The 17,818-nt window shown below is 39.6% G+C and overlaps 1 protein-coding gene across 7 annotated transcripts in view; it reads right to left on the bottom strand.

Annotated features, from left to right (window-relative positions):
- Positions 1-17,818, bottom strand: part of PCDH15 (protocadherin related 15) — a 621,509-nt gene that overhangs the window by 100,063 nt on the left and 503,628 nt on the right. For all 7 annotated transcript variants that reach the window (XM_077930491.1, XM_077930494.1, XM_077930496.1 and 4 more), the window contains 3 exons: positions 12,026-12,142; positions 2,635-2,775; positions 8-120 (listed from right to left, as the gene is read on the bottom strand). In XM_077930491.1, the coding sequence (XP_077786617.1) occupies positions 8-120; positions 2,635-2,775; positions 12,026-12,142 (371 nt within the window). The remainder of the gene's footprint in view (positions 1-7; positions 121-2,634; positions 2,776-12,025; positions 12,143-17,818) is intronic.

Consider the following 17,818-nt stretch of genomic DNA (forward strand, 5'->3'; position numbering starts at 1 on the left):
ACTATACCTGTATTCATCCTGGGTAAACCTTGGAATTACTGAGGGTTGCAATACTGAAATTTCTACAGTGGTGGTGTTGAACTTCACAGGATCCCCATCATCATAGGCAATGACCACGAGCTATCAAGCACACAAACATAGTGAAGATCAATTCCAGTCTTACACACAATCATATTACATGCCATTTGGCTTCTGGTAGAAGTAGACAGCTACAAGCTTTGCAGGTCTCCAGAAAACTCTTAATTCCTTCATCACGGACTAGCCAATTTATTATTATTTTTAATATTTTTATTGAGATTTTGTAATTGCAAATTCCAAATATCACATACCATTATCCCATCCTACCTTACCATTACATTTACAATCCTCTCCCTCCCCACCTGACTTCCCTTTAACTTCCCCTTCTGGTTTGTTACATTGTTTGTTGTATTCTACATGTACATATACTATTGAATGTTGTTACATTATCATCCTCTATGTTTAAATTCAATAAAGTTGTGAAAGTTTATTCAAATCCTGCCAGTGAGTCCATTTCCTTTTGTTGTTTCTGCATGGACTAGCCAACTTTAGGTGTGACGATGATGTGCTCAGGTGACTGCATCACTGCAAAGCACTGTGAATTTCTTTTGCTGTCAGATTTGCAGCATTTGATTTTTTTTATGAACTTACTCACTTTTGTTTAAAGGCAAAAATAACATTGAAATAAAAAATGAGTAGCAAAACAAACAAACATAACCAAACTTTTTTTAAAAGCCTGTTTGGAACCCAAAGTGCAATTCTAACTCTTTAATCCTAAAGCTTAATCCTATAAATATTCTGAACCACAGTGAAATATTAAAGTATATTATGCAAAAAAGAAAAGAAAAAGTGGAAGGACTTTAATTAGGGGTGTGCTGCAGTCCCCTGGGAAGTTTCGCTAGTCTTACTGAAAAGATTTTCAATTCCCTAAAAGTTATTTGGATCTTTCACCACAGGTGTTTGAACCTCAAAACAACTCTAGAAAGCTCAGGGAAATAAATAAATACTAGTTCATAAATTTCCAAACAGAGAATCCAGAAACCAACAGCTTTTGCTCCATTCCAGATGTGTGCTTTGTTGTTGCATATTATTCATTTATTTATTTATTCATTGAATTTGTATACTGCCCTTCATCCAAAGATCTCAGGGTGTTTCGTAGCATAAAATACAGAATAAAACCATGGTATATACAATATACATATATACACTATAGTTGATATAGGCTACCCAGTTCATTGTAATGGAGGCAGCAGATCTGCAGTCTTCATTGGCATGGAATGAGAAGCTCTTGTGGGCAAGGAAGCTCTGTGTAAAAAAGCTTATGCAAAATCTGTTGTAGTCTATTACATTTTTGAAGCAAAGCATTCAATTTTACATTCAGTACTTCCTGAGCACAATTATTTGAATCACTGCAGATAGCAAATACTAGGATAACAAGATAATGAGTGTAAATTATACTGGCATTATTGTATCTCAAAACTTGGTTTCTAGTGTTTTTTACATAGATGCAAATGATGAAGAGATTTAACATTAGTATCATTCTGTCTTCTCAAAATTTTATTTTAGAACTAATGTGCAGTACAATCCTATGCCTATTTACTTCGTAGTAAGCATACAATCCTGTGGATATTTACTCCCTAGTAAGCATATTTAGGATTGGAACTTAAATTATTGAAAGGTACACGTCTGCAATCTTTGATGGTCCCAGAATAATTTAATGGATTATTCATGGCAACATTTTCCTGAAGCAAAGGTAACAAGATGCCTAAAACCCATTAAATACATTCCTTCTACTTATAAAAAGTGAAGCGACTTCACTTTCTGTCATAGTTTCACACACACATATAAGCAAATAAGCTAGAAAACCATGGCAAGCAGATGGTGTTTTTCAAGAAGATAGATGAGTGGGTTAAAGTACACAGACTCATTGAGATACCTTTTTTGGGGTTGCTGGCATGTTTTTCAATTAAGAAAATATGTGATTAAAAAGGAACTGCTTTAACCCAACATATCAGAGAAGAATAATTAATTATCATAACTTGAACCAGTATTTCCTTCAGGGAATATATATATATATATATATATATATATATATATATATATATGAACACTCATCCCCCAAATTACACTGAATTCGATTTTCTGTAAAATGATGCATTATAATCTGAGCTTTTAAAGCTGCAGCGTCAACTGAAATCCTAACAGACAAATACAAACTGAGTTGCAAACATTAATTAACTTAATGGATCTCCTCAACCAGCAACTGTCAGTACAAAGCTTTGATAACAAGGAAAAGTAAAAAAGAATAAGAATAAGAACTGCAGGCACCCCCTTCCTCATTTTATACATATTTGCCTGAGTGTAGATCCCTCTGATTTAATTGGAGATTGTTTCAAACTGAGCAGCTTGGAGACACTGCAGCAGAATCTGTGATTGCTCATCCCTAGTGAAAACCCAGCACTGGCTCTGATTTATTTTTTCTTTCTTTTTGGGGCCATTCAGTGGGGTTGTGGAGGACCAGAAAAAAAATACTACGTAGTGTGATGGAGCCCTCAGGCTGGGAGGTAGCCACTCCAGTGCGAAAATATATTAAAGTGCATATGTGGATGTTATTACCTTAAATAATGTACTGGGCTCTTCATTAAGGTTCACACGAGTAACCACACGTCCAGAATCTTCTTCAACATCAAAGATACTTGCACTGTAAGGGAACTGGACCACATCCACTTTATACCTCACCCAACTTGCTGGTGTCCCCTATAAGAAAAACACACGGTTTGTTATTGTATACAGCATGGGCAGTAAAAGGAGACCAAATGTTAAAATACAACCCTATATTATTATGTTGACATTTGGAGGAAAAAAAACAGTCAAAACTACAGGATCAACAGCAACCTGCCCACTGACAAGAAAGAGCCAGGGCCACAGAGGGGAAAAACATTTAGCACATTGGTTACTGATCTCACGACAAAGGGATGTTACTTTGGAGACCCATTTACAACACAAAAATCACGGGGGAAGTCACCTCGTCAAAAATTATCAAGGCTTCTGATACTAGAACTGAATTACACATTCAGTCCATTTTGAAATATTCTGGTCCAAGCAAAAGAGCTTTTTCAGTCTGGAACTATGCAACACCTTTAGTTAATGTATCTCATTATATTCATAATTCTTAACTTGAAGGTACCATTTGTACTAATGTTATACTGTGGTCTGCAGTATGCTATGGTGGGGGGGGGCTTGAGATAATAAGGAAAATACTAGAGGTATTTTCTAAAACAAAGAGTGGCAAGTGGTGAATTAAATTTAACTCCCTTTGGACTCTAATGGTATCAGTACAAAACTCACATTGTGCAGGAAAACTAGAAGTCCATGACAATGCCTATTCCATGCATTGGGAAGGTTTGCCTATCACTAATATGTTTATTATTATTATTATTATTATTATTATTATTATTATTATTATTTATACCCTGCCCTCCCCGGCAAAAACCGGGCTCAGAGCAGCTAACATAAAATGTTTAACACATTAACATAAAATCAGGCAATCAATTAAAATACATCCTAAAATCAGATCAGGATCAGAATAAAATCCAATCAGATGGCAAGCCACAGATTAGGGTTGGGGACCTTAAATGCTCACCAGGCCCAACTGTTTATGCTGATCTTATATGAGCCTGTGAGAAAAAGTTGGGAGGCCACTTTCATGCAAGTTCTTATGGGGGAAAGGGGAGTCAGACTGAACCCCAACCAAAGGCCTGGTGGAACAGCTCCACTCTTTCAGGCCCTGTGGAAAGATGTCAAATCCCGCAGGGCCCTGGTCCCCTGTGACAGAGCGTTCCACCAGGCCAGGGCTGGCGTTCATGTTATTCAGCTGAGGTGTCAGTTGGATTGTGAAGCAAAATCTTTACTGATGCAATTTTCTACTTTTCCCTTTGTAAGTAAGCAACTGGTTTAGTTGTTTTCAATCTTTATTATCCCTGTGCTGTTTTCCTTGTGAGTAAATTCATTGTTATACTTATTGATGGTTATGAGGTGGCAAGCATCAATGAATATGTGATCAATAACAACAAAACTATTTTGCATCATATTAGTAAACGCAGCTTGTGGCAACCAATCATGTTAATGAAAACGTCAGTGAAAATTGGTATTTGATGTTTTGTGTTATTAAGAAAGATGTAGACATTTAAATGGAATCTGGTTGCATTTAGGTAATAAGACAACCTTTTGTTTCTTTTGCAAAACTGATCATGAATTTTGGAAGTGAATCATATAGAGCATGACCACCAACCAGCCAATTCACTGATTTATTTATTGCTTTATTTTAGGGACGGAGAACCTATAGCTCTAAAGATGCTGCTGGACTTCCATCAGCCAAAGCCGGCACAGTCCATGGCCAGGGATTATGGGGGTTATAGTCCAACAACATCTGGAAGGTCACAGACTCTTCATCCCTGTTTTGATTTCAGGGTGCTTTATATCCCTCCCCCCAATACAACACAGGCATTAATTCACATCCTGGAGGTGAAACAGAGAAAGGGGATTGGGAGGGCCAAGTCCAAGCCATTTTGCAGCAAGCAATCAGAGGAATGTGCCCCCTTCGTGCCATAACAGAGAAAGTACACATTTGGAGAATACACAACCATTTAGCCAGATATGGGATCTATAGGGAATGGGTATCATAAAGCCGGCACACTGGAAGGGCCTGGAACAAGTTTTAAAAGTCATATGCAGATCCAATATTTGCAGAACAATCACAGGTGAGTTGGGACACACAACTTTTTGATTTTTTAATGCTATGCCATGGCACAGTGTTGTTCCCACTGGGTTATCCTCAGTGTGGAAAGCCACCAGGCTGCTCCTGCTTATAGCAGTTCATTTGTGCATGAATGGCAGAAACCCTTTTTCAGAAGAATGAAAATTGCATTGTATCTCCACCAGGTGTTCCCAAATTCCCCCACCAACCCACGTATCACTTGAAAAGTGCTTTAGGTTCTTGGTGGACCACTTAATGATTTTTTTGGCCTGTTGTAGCCATTGCAGATGCTAGAGATACTGTATGATTCTTAATTGCATTTTTACAGAAACCTTGTAGACCACCTGTATGAAGCTCATGGAGGTGGTCTATGAGACTCACAGACCACAGTTTGGGAACCCCTGACCTACATGGTACTACCAAAGCCCCTACAAGTTCATGGGTGATGAATGGTTCCATGAAAGGTGACACTTTCTCCTCAGTCACATCTAGAACCAGATTTTTATACAAACACTTCAGTTTTAGAGTTGTTTATTTAGCAGCACTGGTGCGTATGGACCCTACACACACTTCTTACATTCCATATGGAAAATTAGTGTTGAGAGGTTTTTTTGTGTGTATTACTTTTCATCTTGTTATTTACAAAATCCTCACAGGAATAGCTATTATAACGTGTGCTACCTCATCACTGTCATATCCTGTCCTCACTAAAACATAACACGCCATTCCTGACATCGCTTCTCTTGTCACCATGTGAGATGCCAGATGCTTCGAGGTCAGTCAGAAACTGCAGCAACCAGGGAATTTTTTTGCTGTCATCAAGAAATCCCCAGAGAAGCAGATTGGAATTATTGTCCCATCAGAAGGGTAAAGCCCCGGGATTTGATTAATTCTGCACACACCGTCAAAAACATGCTAAAATTATTAGTAGCAAGAGGAGCTAATAGAAAGACAAATGTTTAACAATTTTGCAGAGTCCTCCCGCATGCCATCTCCTGTAAATCAGAATACAAAACTGATTACAAGGATTTTTAGGCGTGTGTGTTAATTACTGTAAGTTCATAAACAATATGTCCTAGAGACAGGAGCTGCTGAAGCAACTGTATATGCAAGCTATGCAACACATATGTGCCGTCTTTGTGTGAGCTTGTTTTGCTTGTCAGTGGTTTCCATCCTGTATGTGTGGCTTTTCTATGTCATTCTATAGGACCTCATTTACCTTCTGGGCAACGTTCTGAGGACTTTATGCCGGTGGTGGACAGAGGCAATACTAGGCAGATCAATTGCTGTAAATTTTACCTGAGCAATTTCCTTCTGTTATGGAGACCTTGTTTATTGTTGTTGAGCTTTTCTTCTTCTTTTTTACAAAAACACCAAAAAAACACTGACCACAGACAGTACAAATTTAGCTGTGTTGTTCTATTTCACGGAGAAGAGATTCCGCTTCATGAGATGGCTCCTGTATGCCATAATGAGGTATGATGACTACTCACAAAGTCTTCCCACTTGACTTGGCTTCTGCAAGTTGGCTTATTATATGGCTGATTCATATAAGCCTTCTGCAAATCAGCTGCCTGAATTCTGTATCACAGACAAGGTAAACTAAATCACTTCACTATGGTTTTCTTCTAGACTTACATGTTAAAGTTCACTATATCAAACCTTGTCGGTGATACTGCAGCCTCAGAAGAAAATAAATTACATCCTAAACATGCCATTTCCAGGAAGGGGAAAGAGAACTACCATCCAATGCTGCTTAACAGGAGGCTCTGAAATCAAACTATATATGACTTTCCATTCCACATGGGTGTAAATTGAGAAATGCAACTCAAAGAATGGCAGTAATTCCATATATCGAAATTCGATCACATATATAGAAGAGAAAAGATACAGATCAGGAGACATGGAAAGCAACTTGTTCTCTTTTCTAACAATTCCAGAGTTAATGTGACGAGCCTTCAGAACTCTAATCAGTTCCTTGTGGTGAATTGCAACCCCCAAAAGTATTTGGAAGATGGGTCTGATTGACATTTTGCAGGCTCTAGCTCAGGTTGCAGAAATGATACAACATTTCAATAGAAGGCACATGACGGCTTACTACAGGGCATTCCAAAGAGGCCATTTGTTCTCTCATTGGTTTATTACTGCTGGCACTTCTTCTCTTTGTGCACTGAATATGAAGGTCTGAGAGAAAATGTAGGAAGCTGCCTTGTGAGTCAGACCACTGGCCCATCTAGTTCAGAATTGTCTACACTGAATGGCAGCAGCTATCTAGGGTTTCAGGAAGTGGTCTCTCCCAGCTTTGCCTGGATATATTAGGGACTGAACCTGAGACCCACTGCATGCATGCTGGATGCTCAACCACTGGTTCTTTCTCAGCAGTTAACATTTTACTGCATACTTTTGCATGTCAGGAGAGATGGGGTGGAACCAAAAAACATAGGCACACTGCGGGTAGGGTGAGCACATGTACATTTTGTGAACACCTAAAAAGGGCTTCTAATGTACCAGAATTCAAGAAATCATATATTACCGGAATAGGTAATTTTTAGATCCTTTCAAACGTAAGGTATTCCAATGAGATCAGAAGGCACTAAGATGATTATACTCTTAATGTCAGGCGGAAACCTGATTTAATAATGTTTTTACAAAATATAATTAGCAAGAAATTACTCAAACCCAGATAATGTGGTTCAGAATAGCAACAATCACACTCTGTTCCAATGACTAAAACCTACAATTATCATTAAGCATCAGCACATTAGGTAATTAGTTACTGAATTCATAAAGCTGGCATGAGATCATTATTTCTGAGGAAGCTACTTTTCTTCCATCATTTTAGAAAACAACAACACCAGGATATTATAGTTATTGGCAAAGTTGCAATTGATTGACAAAGATCATCAAAGGAAGATTTAACATGGATTTTTTATTTTATTTTAATAAACTTGCTTTCATTATCTGTCACATTCATTATCTGTTTATGTTGCTTCAAGTCATTCAGAAAGCATGCTTGCTTCTGTTGTGAACATCAAACATTTTAGAACCCCGGGTTGGAGCACATTTATACCAGGAGAGGTGTTATATCCTATGCTAAGAAAAAGACATAAGCTATGCATTGACTTGATGTGCTGTAGCACATAAAAAGGCTACCACTATCATCCTCCACAAATGCTTTGAAGGGGTGAGTGCTGCCAGATTAAGAATCTTTATATTAACTAACAGCATGATGTTATGTGTTCTTAAATGGCAATTGGCTCTATTGAACTCCATAGGATTTACTTCCTTGCATAAACACCAAAGATCAGGGCTTCAAAAGCTTCAATTTCCAAAGCATTAAAAATGGAAATGCCACAAGCATTACAATAAAAATGTGTGGTTACTGTCTCACAAAAGGAATTGTATCCATACCCAAGCTATAGTGTCTATGGAACAGTGAGCAGCCTAGCACAGACATAATGGTAAAAGGTAAAGGGACCCCTGACCATTAGGTCCAGTTGTGGATGACTCTGGGGTTGCGGCGCTCATCTCGCTTTATTGGCCGAGGAAGCCAGTGTACAGCTTCCGGGTCATATGGCCAGCATGACTAAGCCGCTTCTGGCGAACCAGAACAGCGCACGGAAACGCTGTTTACCTTCCCGCCAGAGCGGTACCTCAGTTCAAAGCACTGGTTTGTAAATGAGGAATTGACCCGAAGAACCTATGCTGCACAAATGCCCTTTCCCTTAACTGGTCAGACTTAAACCATAGAGTAGCATTACATCTGTACCTTGCCAAATCTAAGCAACACTAAAAAAAAAAAAAAAGAGTCCACAATAAGGGTTTGAAGCGGGTTCACAAATATTGGTTCAGGGGTCTAGTGTCAGTTCAAATGTATTACTAAACCATCGTTGACAGCAACAACGTAAGAGAGGGAAGAGGATGAGAGAAGAGGATGTTGGGGAAGGAGCCTTCCTGATGAAGGCTCCCTGCAAACCACAACTAAAAACTGGAAATCCACATCAGAAATGCATGCTTCTCTTTCTCTCTGAAGTGTGAATGTCTGAGTTTCATCTGGGTGTCACTGCTTTAGGTGGACAGCAAAGGCAAGGGCCAGGGCTATTTTAAACATGTGGGAATAACTTCAGACTCTCCTTCAGACTGGGTGGTCTCTCTCTCTCTCTCTACATGTTAATGTATTTTGCCTGCTACTTTGGTTTTAATTATCTAGATTATAAATGAATTTGATCAGCCTCCTTTCTTTATTTTAAGCTTGTTTCTGATTACTTGACTTTTGCACTTCTTATTGCAGTTTTCACGAGATCATTAACTTTTAATTCTTAGCGTGGCTTATATTGTAATACTGGATTTTGAGCAGTTAGGAATCTTAACTTTTATATTACATTTTTAAAAGTCTAACAATGGAAATTATATAGCTGGCCATCAATAATTATTCCGTGCATGGTTTACAGACAAAACATTGTTAAAAAATACAATATATCATGAAAATCAACCCCCACCAAAAATTCTCGAAGAAAATAAAACCGATATAGGGAAGCAGCTGAAAACATAGACAGGTGGGCAAGTGAAAACAAGGAGCTTGTCCCACCAACCTGCCCCTCATTTCTGTTCACCTGTCATTCACATATGCTGTTAGATTTCTTTCTCACTCACCTATAAATATGCTTTGCCCCTTCTGTGGTCCCTGTCAAATATTTTCCTGGTGCCGTTACTGCTAACAGCAAGGAAAGGAATAATCAGATGCTCACTTTAAGTTCCTAATTCTTCCTTTGTAGCTACATCATTACCTGCCCCACACCTGATATCTGGAACATGGGAAGTGGTTATGGTTTGTGTGAAATGGCCTTGTGGGCCTTCCTGGGACCTATCCCAGGCTCATGGGCCAGAAGTTCCTAACCCTTGCTCTATAGCTATAATTGAGGAAACTATCTGAGCTTTATCATTTGTGTTTCTTTGCAGTCTCCAAAATCGTACTCATCAATATGGTATGAAAAAGTGAAAAGGGAAAGTATTTTTGCTGCTTTGCCAGCAGGAATGTGTAAATAAAGTATCCACGAGGCTCCCTTAACACCTCATCTCCAGGCTTATTTACTTATAAATAAAGCTAGAAAATTATACACACTCTCCTTGGTTGTCCTAATGGCTCTATCTCGCCCCCTGCTAATAGACTGCTATTGAATGACTATTTTGAAGCTTAGCAGGTTTTGATAAGATTGGCTACAATTACTTGGTGTCCTTCAGTGGCATTATGCTCTCTGCAGTAAATAAGCACTCCACCCCCCACCCCCCCGCCTTTCTCTAAAGACAATAAAAAATGCCACTCTGACTATGCTAGAATTTAATGTGAAGGGAGGCAGAGAAGATACAGGAGGGACAAGCACAATAATAATGGGCAAGTTCACTTATTCTCAAACTGATGGGACAAATGTCAGCTCAAGGCACTTTGCCAACGAAAAATTACTAGATAGCATAAATGGCTTCTTCCAACTGCCAGCTCTAAAGCCCATTTAGAGAGAGGTTTGATTTAGTCTTCAGTGGAATGCTGAAGATGTCCACAGCCCTCTGCCAAAAGCTAGGATTTCATAGCAAAGAGGAAAATTAACATTTTCACGACTGTTTTGTGGCTTCTTTTACCTTACTGCCACAGTAGCACTTCTCACGGTCCCTGTACAGAAATGCTAGTCAAGATAAATCACTGCTGTATCCTAATACCTACATTAAACATGGTGTTGATCATGCAGAGCCCTTCTACAAACAGGCTCCTGTGATGGGATAAACTTCAATTCCTCTATGGATTAGATCTCAGGAAATCCCTTAAATCCAAAAAAGGCTAGTGCTACAAAACCCCAAAACACTCATCCCTTTTAAAAACAGCATTATCTGCTGGCTTTGGTAACAAGACGTTTAGGGAGAGTAGAGGGGAGTCTCTCTTTCCCATCCTCTGCCAACATTTTCAGCCATTTGTGTAACCTGGAATAATGTTGTGGTCACTGTCCATAGTTAGAAGGAGATTACTGAAGACTGCAGAGATACGATCTACTAGGAGAAAACAACTAGATTCTGACCAGTGGGGGAAAGTAACTATTTTGCAGAAAGTTCCCCCCACACTCCCAGAGGCAGGGAATGTGTTCCTACATGAAATTTGCCCAAGGCACCAAGAACATGGGACCAGTGCTTTTTTTCTGGGGGAACGCAGGAGTACGTATACCCCTAAACATTTTGTGAATCTAAGTTTGGCCTCATTGAGGGGCAGTATTTCAATATGAGTAGGGAAATGCGAGTACCCCTAAACATTTTTCTTTTAGGGGAAAAAAAAGCACTGCATGGGACTGTCACGTTCCCACTAGCAACAGACTGGGAAAACATGCATATTCCCTGTGAATGTTAACCAGTCTGATAACTATCGAGCTTTTCCCTTTAGGCTCCCTAGAATGTGAGACAGCTGAGTCAGTAGAGCATGAGACTCTTGATCTCATGGTCATTGGTTTGAATGCTATGCAGGGCAAAAAGATTCCTGCATTGCTGGGGGTTGGACTAGATAACCCTCATGATCCCTTCCGGCTCTGCAATTCTATGATTCTAAGATCAGTGCTTTGACCAACAAATCAGAGTTTACTCATGGGATATAATACAACTCTGTCAATCGAATGCCAGACTGAAACTCAGATGCTGCTGGGAAAGCTGATTCCAACAAATCTGCTATATTCTTACATTATAGTAACAAAAGGATTTTTTAATGCGGTGTTTTATTTCTACACACACACACACCCCACTTTTCATGCTTAGAGGCTTACAATAATAGCAAATCAAGGAAATAACAGCCCTTCAAAAGTTTTGCTTTGTTTTCTGTTGGAGCCACAAAGCTGTTCCAAATACAGGCCCACCCCTTGCTTTTTCCTGTTTATCATCAACACACTAAACCCTGATAAGGATTTCACATATAAATGGTTCCATAAGGAAAGAAAGCAGAGCAGGGAGGGAGGGAGGGAGGAGGCATTGGGGAGCTGGGGAGAAGTAAAAAAGAACTCTGCATTATGGCTTTATCCGTCTTGAGAACAATAATTGAAGTGCTCAAGCCAGAGGATAGGCTGGCATAAAAATGCATAGGAGCCACTGCTGGGTTAAAATAAATAAAAATAAATCATAGTAATCACTTATGTTGTTCAGAGGATTAAGGCCACTTATGCGGCTTTTAAAGAAATCTCTCCTGGGTGCAGGGTATTAAGAATTTTTTTTTGTTGTTTTCCTTACCGGAGGGTCCAGATCCTCAGCTTCAACTGTTGTTATAACCGTGCCCTTGATTGCATCAGGAGCAACCATGCCCCTGTACAGAGGTTTGTTAAATACTGGGGAGTAATCGTTCATATCCTGCAAAACATAATTAAGAATTTACTGCTGAAGCTGAAATGAAATTATGGACACATTCACAATAGTTCTTTCAAACTAGGCTCTGCTCAGCCTCTTCCCGTTATCCAATTCATTTACTATTGTCAGGCCTTCTGGCTCCTCAATTGTGTTACTTATCTGCGCACAAGACTGGTACTCAAGAGGAGGATGCAAAATTTTCCATGCAATGTAAATGTGTAAAGAATTGACATAGAGTAGATCTGCTTCATCAGAACAATTGTCATTTCAATAAATGAGATTTCCAGGGACTGAGCAAATTCTTGTAGGCTGTGAAAATGCAACCTCTAGAGTAGCATCTTGAGAAATAAACATATCACTTTTTTATTTTTAAAAATAACTACTGATAGGTAGCTTTCATCTTGTGATCTCTTATGAAATTAGTTTCAGAGGTTTGGAGTGACTCAACAGGTTTTGAGAGAGGGACTCTTTTTCTTTTTAATGAAGCGTGATGCAAAAAAAATATGGATCAAATCCAGGGTTTTGTAGAAACTGTGATCAATCAAATACACTGGCAATAACAAGCTCTGATATGAAATACCTTAACTTTCAGGATCATCATTACTACATGACCTATATATCCTATGGGGGGACTTTAACCATGCTCCCATGGAGCCAGTGTTTTGTAGGTTCCACTCACATGTTTAAACAAACGTTACCACTCTCCCATGCATGCAGGAAGAGGCAGCAATCAACCAGGAAAAAACGACCAACTCAGTTTAAGGGAATCTGCTTGCACTGGATTTGTAACCCATATTGGCCAGAGTTCTTGATTGGGTATAGAGGGGGTATATGTGTGGCAGGGCCCTTTCACATAAACCCTGAAGGTATAGCTACTCCTGAGTGTGATCCCCATGCATTCACTCAGCATGTGATAGAGCTATTGTGGTTGGATGTGCTGCTCATCCAGCACAAGAAAAGCTATCAATGCAACAACCAGTCCAAGTAATCACCAATGCCACCAAACTCTCTCTCTCTTTCTCTCTCTCTCTCTCTCTCTCTCTCTCTCTCTCTCTCTCTCTGTGTGTGTGTGTGTGTGTGTGCTCTGTGTCTGCATTTCTAGTTCATGCGTGTTTGGGGGGGCGGCGGATAGAGCTCCATGCATCCCCCCCTTTTTGTTTTGCCTCTCACCCACTTTCTCCCACTCATCATTGGTGAAGTTTGAATCTGGTCTAGCTTAGAAAATTAAGTAGATGGGGAGAAGATTTTTTTTTTGTCAGGTTCAACATGCTAAGTGAAGTAAAGACCACATGCCTGTTTGGGTGTTGCCTGGGGAAAAGCTTTTTCCAGCTGACAAACATATTCTGCAGATCAAGTAAGGTTCACATGCTTATCCACATGATGGCCTCTACACCAGTGGCTCCAGATTTCCCTTGCCCCTGACAGACCACATGAAAAATGCTGAGGGTCTTGGTGGACCACCTAACAAGTTTTCTGCCTTTTGTATCAATTGTAATATACTGTGCTAGTTGCTGAATTATTTTTCAATTGTCTTTTTACAGCCATGTTGTAGGCCACCTGAATGAAGTACCCATGGACCACAATTTGGGAACCCTAACTCTACACTACAAAGGTGCAATCTGAATAGCCCAAGAAGTAGGACTAGGAGGAACTGAAGATAAAAGATGAAGATAGTGTGTAGGCTATTGCTTAAATTGCAGTTATTTCATACCAAACATTTCTCTTTATGGATATAATCTGTGTAGGAAATACTTGCTTAACTGTAATGTATGAAATATAGTGCCAATATTTTTCAGTACACTGATCGCGCGCCCCGCAAAAATGTGAGGTTTTTTCCTATTTGTTCAACAACATGTAAAACAAGGGATTATTTCAAGCAAACATCATATTCAGCCCTGTCAGATATTTCTATGTCCCTTTATTGTGTTTGTACTGTTTCCCGATAATAGATGACAAATTCAGAATGCCTAAACATTTGTGTTCATCTTCTGCATGTCCTTATGTCCTTTGTGTTAGGAAATCAGCAACTATAAATAGATATGCCAAAAAGAGAAATGATGTAGAACATCCTCTGATAAGAATGTTTCAGAACATCCTCTTCTATGGGAAATGACTGGAGGGCCTTATTTATATTTCTAAGGTAAACAAATCAGGAGCAAATAAAAGTATGAATGCAAAGTTGCCTAAAATTAGGGTCGCCATATCTGCAAACGTGAAAATCGGGACACAGTTGAAGTTTTCTTTGTAGGGGAACCAAAGTTTTTGAGATTTTCTTTAAAGTAAAGCTACAATCATTTTTAAAGGCATTTTTGACATGATTTAACCCCCATTGTTGATTTCTGAAAAATTATTCTGGATGCAATTTTCAAAGGCTGGTTCCAGGAAAATCAGGACTTATGGCAGCCCTAGCTAAAATGCTGAAAGACAAGAAGTTTTTGACCTAAAACCACCTTTTTTCTACTGAGTCAATCAGCACATGAGTATTTGGTGAGGTGAAAGTTGTACAATTAGCAACACAGAATGTTCTTCAACAGACATTCAAAAATTCAACCCTAAACCTTTAGCTTTATGTAGTAAAGTTCAAGGAGAACTCTACCCCATGATTTTGCTGATATACAAGCTTTGTTCTTAATCCCTTGTAAAGTTCACTGCTTGTAAAAAAAAAAGTTACTGAAATAATATTTGGAGAAATCTATTAAGGGAGTGGACAAGTTGGATATGATAGTAATTTAGCTAGAGGGAAAGGGCACACTTCCTTTGAAAGTATATGTGAACAATCAAAATTAGGTAAAATGGTAGTTTTAAAAGAGCAGCTATTTTCTATGAATGAAAAGTTATGTGTCCAGCCTGCAATTTTTTTTTAAAGGAAGGCTTTGTTATCCCACAAAAGGAAAAAGAGGAAAAAAATCTTCTCTCTAGCCTGCATATGTCAGATGAATCAATCAATATAAATACATTGTAAAGAATTAAAACATTTTAAAAGTAGCAGGGAGATTTGGTCATACAGCTTTTATGTCCTCAAGTAAAGTTACTCACGCACAACTGCATGGAGAAGAATGCATTATGGTTGGAGAATTTCTGTCATTGCTAGGAATGGGGGCCTTTTTTTATTTCATTTGCCTTCAACTTGATGGGGTCTGTTCAACCTGGCATGTCTCCACACCAAGACAAAAGTGTGGTGGGTCCTTATCCGAGAGATGCCATTTGCAGATGATGCGGCCTTGACAGCACACTCTGGGGAAGCTCTATAGAGATTCATCAAATGTTTTGCCCAAGCCTGCAGGGAGTTCAGCCTCACCTTCAGCCTGACAAAGACCAACATTCTGGGTGAGGACATCACCAGCGCTCCACACATCAGCATTGGTGGCCACATGCTTAAGGTAATAGATGATTTTTGTCTGCTTGGGCTCCACTATAACCAGCAACCTCTCCATTGACATTGAGCTGAATTGGTAAGGTAGCTATAGCAAAGACTTCTCCAAAAGGGAGAATGTGATGCTAATGACCAATACCAAGATGAAGGTCTTCCAGGCTTGTGTGTTGAGCGCTCTGCTTTATGGTAGTGAATTGTGGGAAACTTACACTCACCAGGAGCAACACCTCAATGCCTTCGATATGCGCTGCATCAGGAAGTTTTGGGGCATGAGGTGGTAGGACTTGTTTGAGTCTCAAACAAAGAAGTGCTCTCTCAAGCCCACATTTCCAACGTGTTCACACTCCTGTCTCAGTGATGTCTATTGACTTGGTCATGTCCACAGAATGGAAGCTGGTACTATCCCCAAGGACTTGCTCTATGGGGAGCTGGCTTCAAGCACCTGGCCCACTGGCAGACCAACTCTGTGTTACAAAGATGTCTGGAAACGTGACATGAAGGCTGGCCAAATCAACCCCACCATGTGGGAATCCCTTGCAGACTGTAGTGCCTGGAGACTGTCAGGTTGTGTATCCACAGCAGTGACCAGAGGAGAAATGACCGTGGGGAGGACCTCAGAAAGAAGAAACACCATGGTACATCTGCATCAGCACAACTGGATGCCTTCATGTGTCCTGCTGCAACAAAACATGTCTCCCCCTTATTGGTCTCTACAGCCACAGCAGATGCTGTAACTTTCCGACAGTTTGACTTCACCCCTGAAAGCACACTCTGCCCCCCAAAACAAACAGATGCAAACAACAACTAGACTTACAAGAACACTGACAGAAATAATTTCATTTGAGTGTTAACTACGTATTTCAGCTGATTGCCATTTCCCTTATTATTTCATCTTAGATATTTAATAATACTCTGTTTATGTGTTACTCATCCATACAACATATCATTATTATAAATGTGACAAAAATGTAGAAAATAGGGAAATGACATTCAGTTTGATGTTGTATCCTAAACATGAAGGGTTTTGTTTCAATTAATTATTTGTATTAGGATTTAGAGTTATGAAGACAGCAGAGACTTATACCACATCACAAATCCCTGGATTATTTCACTAGGGGGAATTATATGTATGTTAAACAGCATGGGAAACAATATTGTAGGATTTTGCATTGAGAATTGAGATGTGATAGCCCCCTCATAACTTCTGCTTACTGAAACTGCACAGGCAAAATGGTGGTAGCAAGTGTCCTTTGACATTATCAGCCTGATGGGAGAGACACTGAAATAGATAGTACCTCATATCTATTTGGACTTCTCTCAGGTTTCCCATAACTTACACTTCAGTTGTCACTTATCACCCACAATTCTGTGGAATAAAAGTTGCACATCTTTGCCAGGCATCAGATATTGCAATCTTTGAGTTGTCAGTTAGAGCTACAGTAGGAACCTCTCTTCACATGTTTTGCCACAGTATTATCCTAAGGTAAATATAATCTCTTTCAGTTATCTCTGAATCTCTGGGCTTGCCGATCAGAAGGTCGGCGGTTCGAATCCCTGCGACGAGGTGAGCTCCCGTTGCTCGGTCCCTGCTCCTGCCAACCTAGCAGTTCGAAAGCACATCAAAGTGCAAGTAGATAAATAGGTACCGCTCTGGCAGGAAGGTAAATGGCGTTTCCATGCACTGCTCTGGTTCGCCAGAAGCAGCTTTGTCATGCTGGCCACATGACCCAGAAGCTGTACGCCGGCTCCCTCGGCCAATAAAGTGAGATGAGTGCTGCAACTCCAGAGTCATCTGCGACTGCACCTAATGGTCAGGGGTCTGTTTACCTTTATCTTTACCTAAATATAATCGCTTTCAGTTATCTCTTTCGTTGACTAGGATGACTACCCACAGAAGAACCCTAGAGCTATACCTGTTGTAAACATTCTCAGGGGGTTACTACTTCCCTATCATTTAAACAGACTGATGCTAGTTCATAGTACAAAATCAAATATTGCCATGCAAAATATTAATAGTTATCTGCATATTGTTCCTGTTGATTAAAATCCAAATGTTGTTTCATATTGCAGTAGATACAACCTGAAAGCAGAAGACAAAATGCATGCTTTTCTTCTGAGATTTTATGCTTAAGTCTATGTGAAGATTGCCATATAGGAGGAACGTCCATGAATTCTGACTGCACATTATGAACTCTGTCTTGCTAGCCTTGGAATTATGCCACAGTAAAAATAAAGACTGATAGACAAGATTTCCGGAAGCCATCCCTGTCATCTTGGCTCTGGCAAGATCTGCCAACACCCTTCCA

Source organism: Podarcis muralis, chromosome 6, assembly GCF_964188315.1.
Source record: "Podarcis muralis chromosome 6, rPodMur119.hap1.1, whole genome shotgun sequence".
In the NCBI taxonomy this organism is placed as follows: domain Eukaryota; kingdom Metazoa; phylum Chordata; class Lepidosauria; order Squamata; family Lacertidae; genus Podarcis; species Podarcis muralis.